Source organism: Dipodomys spectabilis, unplaced genomic scaffold, assembly GCF_019054845.1.
Source record: "Dipodomys spectabilis isolate Male_0828 unplaced genomic scaffold, ASM1905484v1 ptg000024l, whole genome shotgun sequence".
In the NCBI taxonomy this organism is placed as follows: Eukaryota; Metazoa; Chordata; class Mammalia; order Rodentia; family Heteromyidae; genus Dipodomys; species Dipodomys spectabilis.
The window spans coordinates 11771482-11796440 of NW_024870701.1; the positions used below are offsets into that span (position 1 = coordinate 11771482).

The 24959-nt window shown below is 35.9% G+C and overlaps 1 protein-coding gene across 1 annotated transcript in view; it reads right to left on the bottom strand.

Moving 5' to 3' along the window:
• Positions 1-10173: 10173 nt before the first annotated feature.
• Dsc1 (desmocollin 1) overlaps positions 10174-24959 on the bottom strand; it is a 29286-nt gene continuing 14500 nt past the window's right edge. The window contains exons 8-16 of the mRNA XM_042675191.1: positions 23447-23581; positions 21959-22144; positions 20352-20611; positions 20057-20199; positions 16637-16849; positions 15708-15941; positions 12546-12670; positions 11238-11465; positions 10174-10371 (exon numbers count right to left, since the gene is read on the bottom strand). Of these exons, the coding sequence (XP_042531125.1) occupies positions 10174-10371; positions 11238-11465; positions 12546-12670; positions 15708-15941; positions 16637-16849; positions 20057-20199; positions 20352-20611; positions 21959-22144; positions 23447-23581 (1722 nt within the window). The remainder of the gene's footprint in view (positions 10372-11237; positions 11466-12545; positions 12671-15707; positions 15942-16636; positions 16850-20056; positions 20200-20351; positions 20612-21958; positions 22145-23446; positions 23582-24959) is intronic.

A 24959-nucleotide genomic window follows, 5' to 3' on the forward strand; every position in this document is an offset into this window, starting at 1 on the left:
TGTTCGAGTGATAATCACTAATAGGAAGGGAACTAAATTCCATGTCCTAACCAAAATGCAATTGATCCATGGACCAGATTCCCTCCCTACTATATTCTTTGAAGCCTCCTAAGACTATTATAACCAAAGAAAAATCAAAATTATCTCACTGAAATCTAATCAGATGATAAATATGTCAGGAATCCTCAAAAGGAAAAACAAGAGAACATGAAACATACAAAAAATGAATGGAACAATAATTGTTTTGAAATCACTTTCATTTTTAAAATACTTCAAGTGTTCAGGTCAATAGCAATTATTTTTTATAAATTATCTTTGTCAACTTTATAATGAATTTTCAAATGCTCAAGAAAAATTTTTGAAGTTTTGTGAGTACGCAATCATCAGTTCAATCTTGAAGTATATGTACTTGTGACACCAAAGAAGACAGCAGTAGGGTTTTAGGAATATTCGATGGGGCACGTGAGAGGCGGAAGGAAGCATGTGGCACAGTAGTTGTTACTATGCTCAGAGGATAATCATTTCACTGTGATTATAAAGAAAATTGAAGATAAAAACATACTTATTTACCTATCTAGTTACCTTAATTCATCCTTTTATAAGTTCCTACCGTTATCCATTTGGAGGTTATGAGAAAAACCTTCAGAGATTTTCACTTTGTTTCCCTGCTGTATTCAATGACTCATTTTCCTTAGCAATATGTCCATACTTCCTTTTCTTCTTTTAAATCCTGCATAATCCTGCTCTGACCTTATGTTCTTGCTGACTTGCCTTCCTTTTCATGGAAAAGGAAAGCCTCTATGAACTTTTGCTCACTGCCCATCTCTCTCACCTAGTGCCATCTCTGTGGCCTTCTCTTCTACCCCAAAGGAAAACCCACTCCTGTTCAAGGCTAAGGTCAATCTCGTGCATTCATCCCCTCCTGCATCAACTGCTCCAGGACATGGTTCTAGCGATTCAACCCATTCACACCATTTGAATCTACCTCTCTCTTTCTATAATGTAAGAACAGCACTGACAAAAATCTCAGCCTCTCTATAGTCAACTTCTTCTAACACCGAGCCTTATTTCTCTGCTCTCCATTACAGAAATACAATTCTGAGAAAATGCCTCTGTATTTACTCTTTTTATTTTCCATCATTATCACTTGGCCTTCCTACTCATCTTTCTCCCCAGCCTTCTCAATTGAAATATTCTTCTAGACCTCTTGTGTCCATATCTTGGGGTTCATTTCACTTAGCATCAACTTATGTGGTCATTTGTACATGGTTTTTAAGCTTTTCAGCTCACCTGATTAGATTATCCTATATGGATGCTAATTATTGCCAATAAGGGAAACCATGGGACCTAAATTTCTTTGAGACTGGGTAACTTCACTTATTATGTTTTTTTCCAAGTCTTTCCATTTCCTAACAAACTGGGCAGTGTTGTACTTTCTGATGGAAGCATAGAATTCCATTGTATATATGTGCCACATTTTCTTGATCCACTCATCTACTGAGGGGCATCTGGGTTGGTTCCGTATCTTACCTATGATAAATAATGCTGTGATAAAACATAGTTGTGCTGGTAGCTTTAGTATGGCCTTGTTTATGATCCTTTGGGTAAATGCCCAGAAGTAGGATTGCTGCGTCATAGGGAAGCTCTATGTGAAGTCTTTTGAGGAACCTCCATACTGTTTTCCATGTGATTTTATTAATTTTTGTTGTTGTTTCCTTTGTATGTTCTTTCCCCTATGGCATATCCCCTATTGTCACTGTACTCAATTTTGATATCCTGCATCTTGTATATACATATGTCTAATCTGGGGAGAAGAAGAGGAATAGCAAAACACTGAAACAAGGACACAGGATGACCCATTGCAATGAAGATACCTACTGGACAGTGTATTGGAAATGAACTTTACATCTTTGGGTGGTGAGGGGGAAGGGGGATCGGAGTGTGGGAGCTGGGGAAGGGAAGGGGTAGTGGAACAACAACACGGGAGGGAAGGGGTCACAATGATCAACAAGTAATGCACTCACTGCCTTACTCATGTAAGTGTAACCCCTCCATACAACAGCTTAAAATTAAAACAAGAAATGTTCTTACAATGATGACAGGAATGTTTACATTGTATAAATCTGATGGCCATTTTCAACATGATCTTACTGCCATCTTTACTTTACTTCTGCTTTTCCTTGTTTATCTTATTAATTGAGTCCTTCGCTTCCCCATAACTTCTCAATAGTGCAGCTGTTGTTCCTTTATTCTAGTTTTATCTATACTTATTCCTTTGCTGATCTCATCCAGCACAAACAGGATGCAACAAGTCTAAGGCTATATCCTAGCCCTCTCTCTTGAATTCCAGGTTCCAGTGGCCTAGCACAATTTAGATGTCTAGTAGGTGCTGAAAATTTAATCTCCTCATCTGGAGCTCCCAATTTTCTCATTACAAGTGCCTGGCCAAGATTTTTTTTTCCCATTTCAACTAATATCAAATCCATCCTTCTAGTACATTAGGTCAAAACCTTGGAGGGCTTTTGATCCTCTGTTTCTCTTATATTCCAAGTCCAATCTATCAATAGATCTATCAAATGTACCTTTAAAATACAATTAGAATTCATCTTGATTTAATCATCTCCATCAATATCAACCTGGTCCAAATTACTGTCATCAGTTATTTGTGCTATTCCAAAAACCTCCTGATTGGTATTTCAATTGCCAGTACTTCTCCTTTGGTCTTTTTTTAATTTAGTAACTATGTTATCTTTATTAATGAGTAAATTTTAGTCCAGATGTGAGAGAACCCATCTGTAATCCCAATACATAAGAAGTTATGGCAGGAAGGTCACTCACTGAAGGCCAGCCTAGGGTTGTCAGAAACAATGGACTGAGAAGGTGCCTGAGATCTGGAACTTGAGTTTTCACCGTTTCATCAGGTTCTTGCCATCTTCAGAATGGAGACAGACTAATATCTCAGAGAAAGTTTTATTACAGACCAAAAGAATTAAATGTGGGTTTCCCAAGAATGTGTTACGTGGCCTGGAATTTTGGATAACATCTTAAAGACAATCTTTAATGGAAGGGAAGATTATTGATGAGGGAAAAATTGGGGAACTTTGGGAATGGGTCAAGATTCCTAGAATAGGACTCACTCACCTCTACGTCTTGCATGTCATGGGAACAGCAAATTTTATAAGGCTGAGGATATGAACATGTCATTATAAGGAGGAAAAGGGCAGTACTTGTCTCTGATGGCCAGTCTGTTTTGTGGTCTTGCTTGTTACAGTTTCAGCAGTCATATGATGTCCTGGTATAATGCAGCTGTGGGGTTCTATCAGCCTCCAGTCACCATGCAGCAGTCTGCCTCTATTTTACATTGAAAATATACATACTGCAAGGAGTCTCCAACCAGAACCATTGATCTGGGAAGAAGTACAAGAAAGTATCAAAATGAGTAACAACTTGGTTAAAAATGGAAAGGAAGCTCTCTGTTCAACTTGGTGGTGGTGGTGGTGGTGGTGGTAGTGGTAGTGTGTGTGTGTGTGTGTGTGTGTGTGTGTGTATACTGAGGATTGAACTCAGAGCTGGGCACCCTTCTTTAGTTTTTTTTACTCAAGGTAAAAAAAAAGAAGTATTGGATAAAAGAAGACTCAGCATAAAAAATAGCAGTAAAGAATTTGGGATTTAGCTAAATGAAAGAGACTTGCTTAACAAATGCAAGGCCCTTAGTTCTGTACTCAGCTCTGGAAAAGGAAGGAAGGAAGGAAGGAAGGAAGGAAGGAAGGAAGGAAGGAAGGAAGGAAGGAAGGAAGGAAGGAAGGGAGGGAGGGAGGGAGGGAGGGAGGGAGGGAGGGAGGGAGGGAGGGAGGGAGGGAAGGGAGAAAATGCATAAATAATTACAATTCTCTTAGGCTTGTTTGATGAAGATTTTTTTCTGGGCACTGGTGGCTCAGACCTATAATCTTAGTTACATAGGAAGCTAAGATCTGAGGATTGCGGTTCAAAGCCAACCCAAGCAGGAAAGTCCATGAGATCCTTATCTTCACTAAACTACCAAAAAAGCCAGAAATGGAGCTGTGGCTCAAGTGGTAGAGCTCTAGCTTTGAGCAAAAGAAACTCAGGAACAACACCCAGGCTCTGGGTTTGAGCCCAGGAGCAGCACACACACACACACACACACACACACACACACACACACACACACACACACACAGCCTCCATATGCGTTCAATATGTATCTCATTTTATGTTAGAAAAAAATAACTTCTACCTTGTTTAAGCTGCTGTTGTTTCTGTTGCTTGTAGAGTCATGAAAACTCTACCCAGCTCACTGGGAGGCTAAGAGTGGGAGGATCAAAATTTGAGGCCAGCTTAGGCAGAAAAGTTCTTGAGACCAGTTATTAACCCATGGCTTCATAGAGTGGCACATGCCTGTCATCTTAAGCTCTATGGAAGGCTGAGATTGGTGCCAGGCCAGTCTGGGCAGCAAAGTCAACAAAAGTGTCTCCACAGAGGAAAGCTGGCTATGATGCAGTGATAAGAGGAAGCCTACAGCAGGCGAACGCCAGTTCAGCCACAAGCTTAAGCAGGAAGCAAGACCCTATCCTAAAACAATAACCGGTGAAAGCTAGACCTGGAGGCATGGCTTATGGCTCATCAGTATCATGCTAACCCTGCAAGCACAAGCACGAGTTCAAACATCTAGCACCAGCAATAACAAAAACACAAAAGATCTTTTTAGACAGCTTAGAATGTGTAGCAAATTCCATCTCAGTCAATTATAACGTACAGTCACCGTTTGTCATACAGCAACGCCGTAACATTGTTTTCTTGGTCATAGGCTGAAACTCCACAATTGTTCTTTGTTAAAAATCATCTTTGTTCATTCCGAAGTCTATTCAAGAAAGTGTTTTTAAGAAACAGCTTTGAGTTGTGATGAAAATTAATAGAAAAATATTTACTCTTCCTGGATTAACTGAAATATGAGAATGTGCTCAGACTGTTGGAACGCAGCCAAGGAGCAAGCCTCTCAGACAGAAGGAAATGCATCTGGTACATTATACACCCTCATCACTGACTGGAACACAGAGAGGACCATGGCAGCAGTAGTGTCCTTGCTTTCCATGTGTATGTATTTGAAGAAAATGTTGTCATGTAAAGTTTTAATTTCATGCAACAATTAAATATTATTAATACTTATTTATTAACATAAATAATTATTAACAAACACTTTAGGCCTGGAGGTGTGGAACTGTTCTCAGAATGCATGTATTCTAGAGTCCATCTCCAATATCACAACAAAAACAGAAACAAAATCATGTCAAATTCAAGTCCGAAGAAGATACATTTATGAACATATAAATGATGATGCATTAAAGAACTGTTCATTTGGTTGATAAAATACCAAAATCCCACTTTAATTGAGTCCTACAGAGCAAGATTCTGGCTTTAAAGCAACTGGAGAGACAACTTCCATGAAGTCAGACAGATCCTCCATTTTGCTTTGGGACAGTTCAGAAGAACATTATAGTACTTTCAATGCTCATCTCCCAAAGAAAATGAGTTCTTAATACACATTAAATTTATTTGCTCATAAACTTGGGTAAAAGTGTTGTTTCTATCCAATCTTTGTTCTCTCCCTGTATCAGCTTACAATTAAAGCAGTCATATATGGTCTGCATCCATATATACATACATTTAAGTATACACAGTTACCAGTATGTATATATATATATACACATATAAATATATCTGTGTATAAGAAACAATGTCCTTGGACAATTGAGAGCAGGTGGGTACAAATGCACACGAGAGGCTGAACTTGAGCAGTGGTGCTTCTCCTATGGGGTAGAACAGAAGGCCATAGTGATGGCACAAATGTAGTCGGGCAGGTAGTGTGAAGCTTGTAGAGCTCATCTTGAGAGTTTTCATAGGCTCTGTGAAATAGAAGCAAATCAGCAATGGACCACAATGTAAGAGGCTTTAAACAGATATATAAAATATTGCCAAAGAAAATGAGGAAGTGAATGTCTTGGACAAACAGCATGTCAATCTCAGGACATTATTCTTAAAACCTCTCTTTGGAGGGCAATGACAAGGATAAAGAATCAACATAGGTATGCAACCATATTAGTAAGTTAGGCTTTTCTTTCCTCTAAAGTTAAGGAATAAATAACTTCTAATACTGTACATTGCTTCATTATAAGTATTTTGAACCTGGTACTGTGGCTCCTGCTAGAATCTTAGCTCCTGAGCAGGGTAAGATTGGGAGGATAGTAGTTCAGGGCCACCCTGGAAAAAAGAATTTGTAAGAACCCTTATCTACATAAAAGTCTAGGTATTGTAGCATGTCTGTGGAAAATATAAATTAGAAGATTATAATCCAGGCTGACTCATAGAGCGTGAGTCTAAATAACTCAAAAATAAACTGTTTCAAAAATCTAATCTCAAATAGCTCAATCTCAAAAAAAAATCTCAAAAATAATTAGAGTGAAAATGAGTTGAGTTATAGCTTCAGTGGCAAAGAACTTGCCTAAAAAGTATGAATCTTATTATTTCTTTGTTGCTTTGTACGTCCCTCCCCCACAGTGTAACCCCCGCTTTCACTATATTTGATGTCAGTATAACATGTGGAGGAGATGGGGACAAACAAGTCGTTTAAGGATTCAGGTGGACCTGTTGCAACAATGAGAAGTACAAAATGTCATGTCAAAACCAGCTTTACAATGTCGGTGGGGGGGGGGGGGTATGATTGGGTGGGAGGGAGGGGGGAGGCTGGGAAGGGAGGTGAAGGGTAAACAAAGGAGGAGGCTGCAATGCTTGGTAAGAAATGTATGCATTATCCTGCCCATGTAATTGTAACCCCTCTGTACAGTATGTTCTCAAATAAAATAAAATAAAATTAAAAAAAAAAAAAGTATGAATCTTAGAGCTAAAAATCCAAATATTTTTATTTTTAATTAAATTTATTTATTTTATTATTATTTATTTTCATTTCTGCTACTGTTCCATTGTCCCTAAGGTTAAGGCTAGCACTTTACAAATTGAGCCACAGCTCAATTTATGGCTTTTCTTGGTTGGTTAATTGAAAATGGCTTTGAACCATGATCCTCAGATCTCAACCTCCTGACTAACTAAGATTACAGGCATAAGCTACTGGTGACTGACCCTAATTCTATTATTAAATAAAATACTTTATTCCCATCAACTCATTTACTTTAGGAAGTACAGATTCTACTTTATCTTTACAAATGTACACTGTAAATCCACTTTTTACATTTATTTTCATGCTACACATTTACTTTAGTCTGTATGCACATTTAAAGCAGTTGCTTGTAGTAAGGATTCAAGATAATCTTACATGCACATAATCCCAAATCCAAGAAGTTTTATTTTTAATATGCTCTCTTATTTTTAGTCCCTACAAACTATGCAAGGTTTAACCATTCACAGTAATGATTTCTCTTACTATAATTCATCTTTTTCTTTCTCTTTCAAAGTAGAAAGACAAAGGCCAGAAACAATGTTGATTTGGGATTTATTAGAGAAGCAGATGTGAGAGGCTGGAAAAAGACTGTGCACAGTCTCATCACCCTCATTTTATTTAAGGTTTTCACACAGGACAGGACTTATATAACTGACATACTGCAAAGAGATAATAAAAATCATTAACTAGAAATGTGGGTGGTTCATACCATAATCCCAGATACTTAGGATGCTAAGATCTAGAGAATAGCAGTTCCAAACAATCTAAGCCAAAAAGTCCAAGGAACTCCATTTCCAATTAACCACAAAAACGCTGACTGGAAATGTGGTTCACCAAGCAAGTCAAGTATTAGAAGACCCTAACTCAAGCCAGACACCAGAATCCTCAATTCTAAAACATTTATTTTGAGCATGTGGCATATCTTTAATAACAACATATGACATTTTCTAAAAGTAAATATTCATAGGTACCACTTTTTAAATTTTTATTTTATTGTAAAGATGCTGTACAGAGGGGTTACAGTGAAATACTTTTGATTAAGCTCAGGAAGATTTAAAAATTTCAATCAGGTTGGAATTATTTAATGAAACTTATAAAAATTATATGAACAGCATCTCTTATGCTGTTTCTATGGAGTTTCTTTCACGTGAAATATTTGAAAGCAAGATTAGGAAAATTAGGCTATGTGTTTCCCTCACTATAGATTTAAGTATAGAAAAACAAGTCATAACCACTAACTTGTTAATACTGACAAGTAACTTAGATGAAATACAGTATTTTATTAACAAACTACATCTGTAAGCAGTCTGAAGGAATTTCATAAACCATACAATTATTGTTAATTTTGAGTAAAAACAGAAAATGACTGAATTATCTAAATAAAACAAGTCATAGTATCTCTGTAAGATAAATGTTACTAGTCTTAAAAAAGTTTAAATGACCCTAACTTTTTAATACAAATTAATTTCCCATGGTTTAATAATTTTTCTAATATTTTTACATGTCTTTTCTTGCTGACTGAGAAATTCACCTGTGGATATTAATTGTACATTTTTGTTCAGATACCATTTTTTCTCCCATACTTAAGCAAATATAAGAAATATGAAAACAAACAACATATATGTTAATGTTCAGCTAATTGTTTTTACTGTTTAGAGAACATGTTCCAGAATATAAATAATGCTGTGATATATTTGCTGTGATGATTTATAATTTATAACTTATATTTCAAGTTTTCAAAATTCATGTAATAAAAAATTACCATACTTTATTATCTTACAATGGCTATAAAATCATATATTATTGACATATAAAGTCAGATCTGATTTGTTAAAACTACACTTTCTTTTTGTCCCAATATGTAATTTCATAACAAAGAGCCCCTTTATTGAGAATGAGAAGATGAGTCACAAAATTTAAAAATAGCAGAGTTGTTGATTTTTTTAAATAGATGGCTAGTTAGTAATGTTTTAAAGAAAGTTTTTTGTTTTGATGTGGGTGTGTGATATAAATTGTTATTGTTTTGAGTTTTATACAGTTTTCTACAAATGAATATTAAATATTATTTAGATATGTAAGTTCTTATTTGATTAATAAAATATAATATCCTTTATGCCTTCAAAATAATTTACTTTCGTTTGTTCATATATTCAGTATTTTACGAATATTTGGTAACTGTAATTGGTTTAAAATTTTAACATAAAAATATCATTCAGTAGTTCTAATTTTCCATTTCTTAAAGTAAATCCCAATATAGACTGAGTACTGTGTTCAAACATGGATGCTAATTCAATTTTGGCCTAGTAAGGACTAAGCCCAGGACATCAGTGTTGTACCCTAATGTCTTCAGGGCTGGTTGTAAAACACTCAAAGATGAAAGGTAAGAGCCACCAAGATGGTGAATCTGTGTCAAACAAGAGGGTGAATAGTCTCATCAAAGTTACCAGTTCATCACATTGGATATATGAAGCATATTTGTGAGCCTATTTCAGCTCATGGGCATAGGGGATGCCCGTGGAATTCTCTCATGGAATCCTTAGCTGATCTCTGTTTGTTGTGAACATCTTCTGGTCCCTGTCATCCCAACAGAACCCAAGGAACCAGGTAACATCCACAGGAGCAGAGATCCAAGGAGTAAGCTGTGAGACTCCTCAGGAAAGGCACTGCTGGGGTCACTAGTTCAGAAGAGTGACGAGTGAAGGGATAATTGAGACCATGTACCAATTGGAAAGCTGCCCCTACGAATATTCTTAAACTACTCAGGTAGGCAGAAAGCACTTCTCTGGCGCTAAAGAAACATAATTCTCCCCCACCCCCTGATTTAGAAGAAAATATTTAATCTACACATCCAAAGCAAAAATTTCATTTTGATGACCCCCATGGTACCCAACTCTCCCACCGTCTCCCAGACCACACCCAGCCATCTAAGTTTTGAAATAAAGAGTACACACAGTGCAGTCTTAAACGGGCTAACTATACATGCAGAGGAAAGAAGATGAACAATGAAAACATTAGGCCCACGGACACAAAAGTTTCATCAGACAAGGGGATTGTAGGGAGGCCTCATTCTTTACAGTCCCCTTGTCTATACATGACTTTACCACCAAGACACAAAATCACTAGTAGAGGTTGCTAGTGATTCTTTTACATTCAATGAACTCCTACATGTGTAAGTGCAGATGTTACTCTATTCAAAGGTTCATTTATTTCTTTGCACAGGTCTTTGCTAGTGTCCTAAATTTGGGTTCCAGATGATCTAGAAACTCTAGCCCTTCTTCTTCTTGCCGATCGCTGCAACAGCCCACAGAGCTGGCCATCGAGCCCTTCCCCTCATAGTTATAAGAACGAATGTAGTCTTCAGAGTGCTTGTGTTCCTCATCTTGTGCGCACAGGTACACCTTCTGTATCAAGAAAGAGCACATTTTATTATATTTTTAAAAACACCTAAACATAGTAGCATAAAAATGATGTCTTTGATTTACCTTTTACTGTTTAATTTTTAATCAGAGTGTGTCCTCTAATGGATTCCTACATGTAAAAAATGCACATGATTGGTCTATATTATAGTCATTCTTAAAATATAGCAAATCAATAAGTGTTCCCAGCAAAGGCATTTATGATCAAGGCTACACATACATCACACAACAATTCTCCATTTGAACATTAGGTGTGCACAGTTGAAAATTACATTTGTAACTTCTTCAGATACTTGGGGATGCCTAAGTAGGCTAATTCTTTTGTTTATGCACTGTGTTTCAGTCTTAGTAGAGCTAAGATCAAACTATGTTGACAAACCTGAGCACAAAAAAAAAAAGTTTATAGAAAGTGCTCCTGAAAGAAAACCTAAAACAAGCACTGAACATTCTATCTAGTTGGTTTTGATAGGTAGGACTTCAAACCTACATCAAGAGCTCATATACATGTATGAGAGTCTACAAGTTAGGACCTGTTCATCTTCTATTGCAAATATTTTACTCCAGGTTATTTTTTCTGATAATTTTTAGGAATGAAGCTCTCTGCCTTTTAATTTTCCTAACCACTTCCCCAGAAAGCATGCAAAAATGAAGTCTTGTAAGCTATCGTTTAAAACTTGAACCTCAAAAGCTTATTTTGCAATTTGGGTTTAGTGCTCACATCCACATCTACGATAATACATTAGAGGGCTGATGTGTTCCAGGAGTATGAGAAGTGACACTTTGGAGAAATCCTGACATATAAATTGTGTTTAACTTTCATGCAATGTGAACTTGCAGATATTGGCACTTACTTCGCCAAGCCGAGGCTGGGTGAAACTCTGCCAGTCCGTGTATGCATATCTGCCGGTGTCCGTGACCCCTTGTCCTACTCCCTTGCTGGACTCCAAGGTGTGATGGCCACCTCCTTTGACCATCTCAAAACTTTGCTGTGTTTTGACTCCCTGGCCACCAAGAGTGCCAACAGACATACTTGTGTCACAAATGTTGGATGTCTGGGTGGGGATTCTAATATTTGCTTCCTAAAAATAATGTCAGAGGTTAGAAAGCCAATGAATCAAATGGCAACTGTTCACTTCCTTTCTCCCCCCCACCATTGAAAAACCACTTACCTCCTATGCCTCAGTTCCCCCATATGAATATTTGAGACAATGATAGTAGTCATATCATAGATGCTACAGGCTAAATTATGTCCCCTTAAAAACTCACATATTGCCGCCCCCTAGTACCTCAGAATGTGAACTCGATAAAATGTCTCTAACAGACTCATTTCTTGTGTGTCTGGTTTCCAGCTGGTGGCATTATTTGTGGAGGCTGTGGAAACTTTAGTACATGATGCCTAGGTGGAAGAAATACTTTACTGGGGCAGGTTCTTAGGAGTGTCTTGTCCCTGGTCCTTCTCTCTGTGTTTTCCGTCTACCAGGAAGTAAAGAACAAACAGCCTGTGACAGGCATTCCTGCCGCGAGGATGTTCTGCGAAGTGAAATCGCCAGCCCAGATAACTGTTTCTCGATAAGTTATTTATGCCATGTGTATTGGTCATAGCAGTACAAAAGTAACTAATACAGGGACCTTATTTGGAACTGAAGTGATTGTAGAAGTAATTACTTAAGACAAAGTCACTCTATCCCTAATCTAATATGGCCAGTGTTCTTAAAAAGGAGGGGGGGATTTGAACACAGTTATATACACTGTGAAAAATGTCATAAGATTCAAATTGTTTTACTATAACTCAAGAAAATACAAGAAGCTAGGAGAAAGGCTTAGAACAGATCTTTTCCGAAGGCCCTTCAGATGGAACATAGTTCTTCTAACACGGTAATCTCTGATTTCTAGCCTCCAAAACTATGAGAGAATACATTTCTATGTTTCAATCACTTCATTTGCACCATTTTATTATGATAGTCATTGGAAACCAGCTCAATAGGATTGTGAAGTTTAGATAAATGAAAAGATGTAGGGGTCATGGAACTCTGCTCTGCATAGTAAGTACTCAGTAAACATTGCTATTATTTATTGATGCTACTTTTAAGTGATAACTGTTAGGTAATAACTATCATTGGATCCTCATATAATTTAAAGGCAAATGAAATCTGATTTACCATTACTTCTTCTCCAGGTCCTTCAGTATTCGACACAATTAAATTTTGCTGGGCTACATCCTCTGGGAAACATTTCTTCTTTACTGTTCTCTTAACAGTTATGCAAAAACATGTAAACAGAATGCCTAAAAGAGTAAGCAAAAGCTGAAGTATTCTTTTCATCTTGTTATAAATTACATAATTTGATTATGAGATTTTTTTATTGAAGTTTCTTTGTACAACCTTAAAGTATCTTCTATCAAATGTGATCACTTCTGATCATGAAATTAAGACAGACTACTTTTTATTTTTGTCGGTTGTGGGGCCTGAACTCTGGGCCTGAGCACTGCCCCTCAGCTCTTCAGCTCCAGGCTAGTGCCCTACCACTTGAGCCACAGCACCACTTCCAGCTTTTTCTGCTTTTGTGGTGCTGAGGAATCAAACCCAGGACCTCATGTATGCCAGGCAAGCACTTTATCACTGAGCCACTTTCCCAGCCCATGATAGACTACTTTTATTTTTTTTTTTTTATTTTTTTTTTTTTCAGTTTTCTTTTTTTTTTTTATTTTTTTTTATTATTATTTTTTTTTTATTGTAAAGCTACTATACAGAGGGTTACAGTTACATGAGTGAGGTTATGAGGATAGACTACTTTTATAATGTATTGATATATAGAACATTTCTGTCTTAGCTGAATAAAATCTCTCTTCACAAGTCCAAACTTAACCTCTGTGTATCTGATAACTTCTTCATTGAAATAATTTCTTTACCTGACTAAACTTTAAGGTAGTTTATTAGTATTTAAAGACACACACAATGTTCAAAGCAGTAAAATAAAGATCATTAGGCGCAAACATAAATAAGGCTATTTTATAAAACCAGTGCTGCTATTGACAGTCTTCTACTATCATACTAACAGAATATCCAGTTTAACCTGCAACTGAAATGAAAATGATCAAGGACACAGAAAAGACTATGGGAAAGGTTCATAAGTGCAATAGTTCTTTGTGGTTGAGAGATACTTAAGTATGAGAATTTTTTCATTACCTTGTACCTCCAACAAGAAATATTTAGAATGTCAAACCTTAGCTTCCTTTGAATGCATGACTTTTCTTTACTGGTTCATGCATGACCTTTTTTTTAACTGATTAGTATACCTTAAAAGGTATAATAAATCTCTTCAGTAATAACATAAATACCTAAGCAAATTTCAAAACTCCCATTTCCACTGTCTTTTTGTATTTATGTATTCTTGATATAAACTTAGCAGTTTGAACACTGTAATGTTTAATAGGAGAGGGACACTATTAATAATGTTATCCAACGTTTTTAATGCTTTTCTTGACTTGTCCTAGACTACAATCCTCCTACTTTTACCTCTTATATAGCTAGGACAGGCACATGTCAGTGCATTCAACTTTTATTGGTCATGATAAGGTACCACTGATATTTTACCCAGGCTGGCCTAAAACAGCAGTTATTCTCAGCTCTACTTCCTAGGTAGCTAGAAATATAGGCATAAGTTCCTGAACCTTAATTATTTTTACCCTTTTAAAGAAATTATCTTTAAGTAGTTGCACAAAGGAGTTGCCATTTAATAAAGCAGTTTATGAATACAATACATCTTGATCAATGTTAGCCCTTTCCAACATTCTCATCCATTTCTCCTCTACCCACCCCTCTCCTGATACTTCTTAATTTTGTATTACATACATAGAAATCTTAACTACATTCTTCCTCTCTTTTTCACTTCATTTACCCTTTGCCCCTTAACCCTATCCCCTCCCTTTTAAGTACCTACTTTCTGGTGTTTATCTTGTTGAACTTTGACCTTGTCTTTCTAAGTAATTACACTATTTGAGTTTTCCCTTGAAAAGTATGCTGTCAGGTCCAGAGCTTCCTCATCTGTGGAAGCTAGATTTAGCTTATAAACATATAAGTAAATACAATTGGGTGGTATCAAGTGCATACAAATAAATGTATTAAATGAAATACGCTAGCTTAAATTTTTTATTTGGTTTTTATCAATATGTTTCTTCTATGACTCAGGACCCTAAGTTATAAAGTAGTACAAGTTTTGTTTTTTGTTTTTTTTGGTGCCCTGTGTCTTGTATATAGGTTTATCTGATTTGACAAAGGGAACGGGAATAACAAAATGGTGAGACAAAGGACAAAGAGTGAACCAATGCAACAGTGATACTCACAAGACACTATGTTGGAAATGAACTTTACAACTTGGCAAGGAGGGGAATCAGAGTGGGGGGAGGGAAAGTGGGAGAAAATGAGGGAGGGGGTAACAATGTTCGACAAGAAATGTCCTCATTACCTTACTGTGTAACTGTAACCCCTTTGACATCACCATAACAACAAAATAAAATTAAATGTAAATTAAATTAAATTAATTTTTTAAAAAAGGTTTTGGGCACCATGAGTATATATTGTATATATGGAGGTATGTATATAGATAGATAGATAGATAGATATGTATGCATGTGGGTATGCACACACATATATGTGTATATATGAAAAAAACTCATGAATGTTTTCTAAACTTTTATGGTTTGAATGTTTCAACCAAGGGCCCACAAGTTAACATGTTGTTTCCCACATTGCAGTGCTATTGGAAGAGCATAAAGTCTTCAAGAGGCAGGGCCTCCTAGAAATCTAGTCATTGTGGTCACACCCTTAAAGAGACCTTGGCCTCTACCTGTCTCTCTCTTTACTTTCTGTCTGCAAGAGATGAGCCACTTGGCTCTATCACATGCTGCTCCCTACCTCAAGCCTTAAAGCAACAGGACTAGTCAAAGGTGGACTGAAACTATTGAATCTGAACCAAAACAAACCTTTCCCCTCTCACAGATTATTAGCTCACATATATCATTATTATAGCAATGAAAAACTGAACATCACAGAAACATTCCATAAAACTTCAGTCGAGGGGCTGGGAAGGTGGCTCAGTGGTAGAGCACTTGCTTTGCATGCTTGAGGCCCTGGGTTCGATTCCTCAGCACCACATAAGCAAGAAGAAAAAAGTCAGAAGTGGTGCTGTGGCTCAAGTGGTAGAGCACTAGCCTTGAGCTGAAGAGCTGAGGGACAGTGTCCGGGCCCAGAGTTCAGGCCCCACAACCGGAACCCCCCCAAAAAGAAAACTTCAGTTGACACAATATAGATCATGATACTTACATAATAACAATGCAGAGCCCAGCACCATGGCAGCAATAGCCCATTTTCCAAGTATCACATTGGCTGGTTTCACATCCCTCATACTCATTCTACATTCAGTGGGTGCTGTACAGTCGCATACTCGCACCGACAGCACATGTTTTGCAGAAGCACCATGTCTGTCTTGTATTTGGATAGGCACAGAATAATAGTTATAGTTCATGTTTTGTTTCTGACGCAGAATGGCACTTTTACCTAAGGAGTAAATGGCAGAGAGAACACATGTTGATATAACCTTTCAATAGCAATGTTGTTCCTGCTTCCCATTGAGGGGGGATGAACGTTCATTTTAAATCAAAACTATGAATGAACCATTTCCTTCCTTAAAAAAGATTTTGACTTCACAGAAAACTGGAAAAAAAATAATCGATGGTACTTTTATTCACATTACAGTAACCTATACTTTGACATGTTATTCAAGCAATCATTTTAATAGATTTATATCAGTCCCTCTGTTGCTTTAACATTATATTTAAGTTGGTGTACAAAAAGCTTTCACTTCAACATGTCAATTTATAAATACAATGTATCTTGATCTATGTCAGTCTTTATTATCTGTTCCCCATCTCAATTCCACCATGCCACCGGTTCCATTTTCACATATGTACATTAACTATTATGATTGTTCCTGTCTCTAATCATTTGTCCTTATTCTCTTAAATGCCACCCCCTGAGAAAAAAGTTGCAGATTCCTGGTATTCTTTTTTTAAACTGTCAAATCATCAGAACAAAAGTCTAAGCGTTAAACTATATCTTAAAGCAAGGTGTTATTACGTTTTAGGATACATTTTAAATTAATAGATACTTATTTTGATAAACTAAAGTGAATATCAGGATCATCAACCAACTGTGAACCCATACTAATTATAGGACTTAGCACAAATACTTACCATCCTGTGGTTCTAAAGTCCACAGTTTGGTGGCAGAATTATCTAGAAGGAATTGAAATGGTGGACCATTGTCAGGCCCATCTGGATCGACAGGCTCCAGAATAGCATAGTCCTTGTCATGCTGACAAATGGTCACTTCTTTCTCAATTTGAGGTGGGTGATCATTAGTATCTTCTATAAGAATCACTAATGTTCCGGTGCAAGATCGACCAACTAGAATAAATTTTTAAAATTTAAGTTATTTCTTCACAGTGCAATGTGTGTTGTTTCTGCAACTTAGCTAAAACGTGAGTGACATCTGCTTTCAATGAGCTTTAAGACTAGAGTGACATGTCAATCTGCCTATAAGACTCCTTGGTTGAACGAGAGGATCTCTTCATGTGCTTTCTAAAACTAAAAGGTATCATCTATGAGATATGTCACTACAGAATAACCCTGTGAGGGGCGGGAAGGTGGCTCAGTGGTAGAGCGCTTGCCTTGCATGCATGAGGCCCTGGGTTCGATTCCTCAGCACCACATCAGCAAAAAGAAAAAAGCCGGAAGTGGCACTGTGGCTCAAGTGGTAGAGCGCTAGCCTTGAGCTAAAGAGCTGAGGGATAGCGCCCAGGCCCAGAGTTCAGGCCCCACGACCAGACCACCCCCCTCTGCCCTCCCCCAGAAAAGAATAACCCTGTGAAAACTAAACTGTTTCACCTTTCTTTGTGGAGTATATGTATGTATCCTATGAATAAAAACTATTTTACATTTGATCACCTTCCTCGTTTCTTCTTTTCTCATTTCATATCTATACATTCATATCTATATATATATTTATATATGTATATATATGAATTGAGAAAAGAAAAAACTGTATGTATGTATACAATTTTTCTCAATCTTCTTTCTTGCTTGACTTGGTACATTGGGAACCAAGGAACATTTGTCTCCTCTTCTTTGTTTAATTAGCTTTATTATTTTCTAGTGTTAGAGATGGAACCCAGGGCCTCATGTTTGCTAAGCATGTCCCTCACCAATGAGCTACATTCCCAGCCAAACTCTATTATAGTTAAATGGCACCACTCAATAAATTTGTGGCTTCTGCTGACAATGGTAATCCTATTGTCTGGGCTTTTTCCTAGCACTGTTCATGACTTAGGTGAGTATAAAACATGTAACACAGTAAGACACTTTCATCTGAAGAGCCTATTGAGTTTTCCAGTGTATTTTGACTAGCTATACCTTAATGCTACTACAGTGAACATAATGCAGTTATTTATTTATTTAAGTAGTAGTGGGTTACAACCCAAGACTTTAACTATACACAGCTGGTGCTCTCTACAACTTGAGCCACACTTCCAAACTTGGTTTTTGTTGGTTACTTTGGAGACTGAGTCTCATCTCAAGAGCTTTTCTTCTAAAGATGGCTTCAACCCTTAATCTTCAGATATCAGCCTCCTGAGAAGCTAGGTTTACAGGCATGAACCATCAACACTTGCTAATGTAACTGTTTTTTTGTGCTGTGGAAAATCTCAACTAAATGAGCCAGAAAAATGTGTTTATACCTCCACCCCAATTGAATTAATAAACTGTTGTTAACTTGAACTGTCTCTTACTCATTTGTTATCTATCACTAATATTAGCCTAATGCTTTGCACATAGTCCCAATACATGCTTTTAATTAAAACTACTCATAAGTTTTGTTTAAGAATTAATAATGTGCTGGGCACTGGTAGCTCATGGCTATAATCCTAGCTATATGGGAGGCTGAGATCTGAGGATCACGGTTCAAAGCCAGCTCGGACAGCAATGTCCTTGACACTTATTTCCAATTAACCACCAGAAAACTGGAAGTGGCGCTGTGGCTCAAGTGGTAGTGCACTAGCCTTGAGCTGAAGGACAGCACCCAGGCCCAGAGTTCAAGGCCCCAAACCACCACCACCACCACCACCACCACCAAGACTAATGTATAGAAACATATTCAGATTTTATCATAATAACTTTCCATAAATGATAACTTTCAAAACTAAATAAAAAAATAAAAATGTCTCATTTTAACATCAATCAATGGTTGGTCTAAATATTAGGAAAATATATTGAATTTAACATAAAGGCAAATAAAATTCCTTTTTCCTTAACTTGAAATAACTTCTAAATCATATGTAGTGCTTCTTTCTGTTGAATAATAAAAAATAATTTACTGGAAGTAATTTTTAAACTAGTTACTTAAGCAAAGTAAGCATTGTCATTATTTTAAAAGGATGCTTTTACAGTTATTCATTCTTCCTAAATAATTCAATGATATTTTGGGAATTGGCTCTGGCAGTATTGTATCAACTACTTTTATCTAGATAAAATAGTAAAAACCTTTTTCGGTTAGGCAGAAAATCAGATGAATTAGTTCATCTGGAAAATCCCAAGTTCATTTTTATCTTTAATATTTAGACAATTTGTCTCAAATGGGTAACTATGCCACTGATACAATAAAGGGAAAGGGCAGAAGTTTTTTATGTATATATATATATATATATGTATGTATGTATGTATGTATGTATTTATTAGTTGGTCATGGGGCTTGAACTCTGGGCATGGGTGCTGTTCCTCAGCTCTTCAACTCTAGGCTAGCACTTTACCACTTGAACCACAGCACCCCTTCCAGTTTTCTCATAGTTAATTGGAGATAAGAGTGTCCCGGACTTTCCTGCCGAGGCTGGTTTTGGACTATGATCCTCAGATCTCAGCTTTCTGAGTAGCTAAGATTGCAGGCCTGAGCAGCTTCTTTATTCTTTTTTGATATTGATTTTTTATGAATTTCTATGGTGTATAAATCATAATGGTATCAAATATTTTAAATACACACAATAATTTAAACATTTTAAAACATCTGAATGATAGAAGGGTATATTCAAGAGTTTCAAGATCACTACAACATTGGCAGGACATTCTTTACAAAGTAAGCTCTAAAATTAACCTTGGAGATTACAACTCAAAGCAAATCACTGTTTTGTCCTTCCTTTAGAACTTAGGATAGATGATGTTTTCTATTATTGGATGCTTAGAATAAATTCACATTGTACTCAATTGTTTTTAGTAGGTCAAATCCTTTTATCATGTTCATATCATAATAATCTAAATCTGAGCCCCTGAACAAAAGGGAAATTCTGGAACATGCCACCATTTCCTCAGCAGAAATAATATGAGCCTTAAAACTTAGACTTACTTGCCCATTAATCCCTTGAGATGTTGTGTTACTTGATACTGGTCCTAATCTATGTAGTTGTCAATCAAATGAACAGGTGTAATGTATACATCATTTATATTATATATTATCACATTAATGCAAACATTTTTGCATTCAATTTTGATCTAGAAATAAGCAGATTTCATCCCAGATTTTCATAGAAAATGTGTGTGTGTGTTGTATTTATAGAAAATGGTACCCACCTGTATCTGTAGCCACCACTGAAACATTGTACTGGTTGTTTCTCACAAATTTTGATTCTCGATCTACTACTTTCACAGTTTTCAAGTTTCCAGTTTGCTCATTGATTTCAAACCAGTTACCTTCATCTCCTAACTTCTGATACCTAAGTTTTAGAAAGCAAATATGAGAAACTAACCTAAAGAAGGGATATATTCCCAAAATTTGTCATTCCAAAAATATACAGAGAACTTTCTTAAGCTTGAAATTAGTTTACATCCCAATTTAAATTGAGAAGGTCTTTGAAAAGTACTTTACCTTAAACCTTCACTGTTGCGGGTGTCTGGATCTAGTGCTTTGTAGCCAAGGAGTTCTTGGCCAGCTGGAAGGCCATCTTTGCTTTGAATAATTTTTACTGGTGGCTGGCATTCAGGGCCCTCATCACTGTCTTTCACGTTAACTGTTACAGTTGTAGTACACATTGTGGGAGCCTGTGAGTTTGCTGCTTTAGAGAATTGTGCTTCATTAAGTACACCAATTTGCAGAACAATTTGGCGACTGACTTCATAGTTCAGTGGCTGTTTAATAAACATACTTCAATGAGTCTATATATATCATATAAACAAAATTCATGATTGTAATTTTAATATAAAAGAACTATATAATTTATATTTTATAAAATATAGTTATGTATTATGTATGTTATATGTATATGAAACAAATACATAGGTAATTTATATATTATATTTATATATGATGTGTTACTATATATATGTTATATATATAAACTATATATTTATAAATAAGATCAGTGCTGGGGATCCAATCAGAGATCTTGCATATGCTAGAGTAAGGGTTCTACCACTTTCCTACATCTCTAGAGAGGATTATCATTTTTACATTCAAAATGTTACCAAAAGTTTGTGCTAATGTAAAGATTAATAATTAGCTTTTACAATAATGAACACTATTCAGTGCAGAATTGTTGGTGTTACAGTTTAACCAACTTCTCAACTAACTTCTCTTTTAGAAGAGTCTGTCTTCATTTACTCTCTGCAAATTTTTATATTAACAGATATGTAAAACAAGTGTTTGAAAAATTCAGATTACTCTATTAGTTATATAAAAATGATCATGGAAATTCCTCCAAGGTAATACATAAAGTTATTATATTATACTATGCTATAATGGAGCAATTCAGAGTAATTTTATAGAGCCGTTACCCTGAATTTACAAATCAAAAGTCATAACAATATTATTTAGCAATATATTTTAAAACACATTACATTAGATAGTGCTTAGCTTTTGATACAAGTGCTTATTTGTGTACTGAATAATTAGAATGACTCCTGACATAGAATGTCACTGGTGAAGGAAAAGCTCCCCCAAATTTAAAAACAAATAAATAAATAGGAAAAAGAAAGGATATGCAGCATAAAAATTAAAGAACATTTTATGAAATTTTTATTTTAAATTTTTCTACATCAAGTTACTACAAAATATCTGCTCTCTCGCTTAGAAATTAATGAAGTGTTAGCTCCAAAGTAAGTTTAAGCATTTCCTAGGAACTGGTTTTAGATACAAAATATCATTTTTATACATTCCCTGTCATTCAAATTGTTCCTTTCACTGCCTTAATCCCTTATTTTAATGCAAATATCTAATCTAATATTTCATATCTTTTGTCCTAGTTTTCCTGATGTATTGTACAATGAGTTTTGTGCTTGACATGATTTTCATCAAAGAAAACAAATGAGAATAAAATAATAGAAGAAAAATGCTCATGTCAACCAATGCAAAGCACTTCATTATTATACTGAACACTCTAGCTATATATGGACAAGGAGCTATTGATTTTTAACGTCACTAAAGATGCATAAGTTAGTATGCTTTTAAAGTATACCTAGATTATTTTACTAATTTACCTTGACAACGCATAAGACTCCTTCATTTGTATTTGGATCTGTGGTAATTTTGAAGTTCCCATTCTCATTCCCCTGTAGGATTGTGTAGACAGCTTTTGACTGAGGAGTGTTTGGCAAATCTTTGTCATGTACATTCATTCGTAAAATTTCAACGTCAATTCTGTTTTCTTCCACTTCTGTAGAGTACTGGAGAAAAAGTATCTTTTTATTAGAAGCCTCTAATTTTAAGTGTTGTTTTCTACTCTAAATATTGTCTTTAAAGTAAAATTCATATGGAAGTGCACCCTTATTTTGAGAAAGAATTTCAAAGTCAAATTCACAGCCTACTTCTTTCTTCCTGAACTGCTTTTTTTCAAATCTTTTCTATTCTTCAAAGACTACTTATCTCTTAACTTTTGAGTTCCTCTGAAATGATTTTCCTAACTCTAGATTTGTCTCTTTTTGGAATCTCTACAATATTCTCAGTTTATCTCTCCTTTGTAACTATTGTAAGCACTGAATAAATGCTTTATACTACTGTAGTTAGCATTTTATATATACAGATAATGGGCATATACATTGATAATTTTATTATTTGATACTGTTTTCCACAATAATGTTTTTATGTAATTGGATTCACTGGCAAATATTTAAAGGGAAGCATTTTCTTTTTTGAGAAATTAAATCATAGACATTGGTCATCCAGAAAACATGGTTGCAGGTTGTAAGATATAAATAGGCTAAAACATAAAGTAAATCAAAATCCACCACAGTTGTAAAATGGATTCATAGGAAGATGGCAGCTATTGTATCTAGTTTAGAAACCTAGTTACCTTGTAAATGCTCTATTTATATGATAATTTGGGTAAATTAGTTACTTAACAGACCTTCTATTTCCTCATATGAAACATGGATAAAACATGTACTCAATATTTATGTAAAAATTTACATGAATGTGTCTATTTTGCATTTTCAGGTTTGTCATCTTTAACTTGGACTCTGGTGTAAATTTATTTTAATAAATAAAATTAAAGCTGAAGAAAAAAGAACCACTCCCCCAGAAGTATAGCTTACTCCCCCAAAACAAAGTTTGTTCATATGTGACGCAAGAAAAGTCAAAGGTAGCTGAGGTGGGGGTTGGGCAGCCTGTGCTCTGACTCCAATAGAGGATATAAACCACTTTTTCCATCTTTAGAACTTGAAATGTGCACCTGTTCTTCCCCACCTTTTAAAAGTAGTTCAAGGCATCTCATACAGCACTGCTACTTCACAATCGAGAAAACATTGAGCAAGTGAACTGTGTCAAGGGCAATGTTGCTGGGAGGTGAAGAGCTTGACTGATTGCCTATATCCAGAAATAGCTAGCATGTCAATTCCTTTGCTCACAATAGTTATATTATTCTCTCTATGCTGTCTCCAAAGGACAGCTATTTAAATCCACATAGCTGGATTTGTTTCTTTAAAAAAAAGTAAAATTACCTAGATAAGTGAACAGAGAGGTATACTCACAGAAGTTTCTGTGAAATATGGCGAATTGTCATTTTCATCCTCAAGTGAAATGGTGATTGTTCCTGTGGTGAATAAACCGAAAGGCTGGCCTCCCATATCCCGCACTTCCATCACTAACTTGTAAGTGTCACACATCTGAAACCAGGAAAAGGGAATATGGTGAATGTCTCTGTTTCCTGTAGTTTACCATAACTACTGTTTTTGTAATTATTTTATGAATAAGTTTTTTTTGGGGGGTTGGGGAGTAGGGGCTTGAATTCTTGGGCTGGGCACCGTCCCTGAGCTTTTTAGCTCAAGGAAAGCACTCTACCACTTGAGCCACAGCACCACTTCAGGTTTTCTAGTGGTTATTGGAGATAAGAGTTTCACGGACTTTCTTGCCAGGACTGGCTTTGAGACATCATCCTCAGATTTTGGCTTCCTGAGTAGCTAGGATTACAGGTGTGAGCCACCAGCACCCAGTTACAAATAAGCTACACACACACACACACATATATACATATATATATATATATATGTTTAAAGTCAGATAATAAATTATCATATAATACATATTATATATTATATATAATTATACACCCTATATATAATATTACACACCCAGCCCTAAATATTTTTAAATAAAAACACTATAAATATTGATACAGTACAAAGACAATGGCTAACCAATACGGTGGAAATAGGTCTAATACAGCATTTCAAAATGTAAAATAACCATGTTAATAATTGCCAACATTTAAGTGAAACAATGATGTTCTTCATTTGATATATGGATAAATAAATTGGTATGTTTAGCTGATAAATGGATAAATTGATGCATTTGGGCAATGGAATATTATTTTAGGCTAAAAAGAAAGGAGCTATCAAGCTATGAAAAGACATAGAAGAAATTGAAATGCAAATTGCTAGGAGAAAGTAGTCATTTTGGGAAAAACCAGTATTATGGAATCTCAGCTTTATGACAGTCTGAGAAGGTGAAACTATGGAGATTATGAAAGATTCGTGGTTTCCAGGAGCTAAGGGCCAGGAGCAGATGAACAGCAGGAGCACAAAGGAGTTTTAGGACAGTGAAACTTCTCTACACAATACTATAATGATGAATATATACCACTATGCATTTGTCCAAATAGCAGACTGTTTAGCTCAAGACGGAAGCTAAAGCTATGGACTATGATCATAACATGTCCAAATAGTTTCATTGGTTGTAGCAAATACGCTGTTGCAGAGCGGGCATTGGCAATAGAAGAGGTGTATGGTAACTGTGTTTGCTTTTTATTCAATTTGCTGCTGAACCAGGAAGATTAAGTTTATCAATTAAAAAATGTAACTTTTGGGTGCTAGTGGCTTATACCTGCCTGCAATCCTAGTTACTCAGAAGCCTGAGATCTGAGGATCACAGTTTGAACCCAGACCTAGCAGGTAAAGTTTGTAAGACTTGCAGCTCCAACTAACCCCCCAAAATGTCAGAAATTGAGCTGTGGTTCAAGTGGTAAAGCACTAGGCTTGAGTAAAA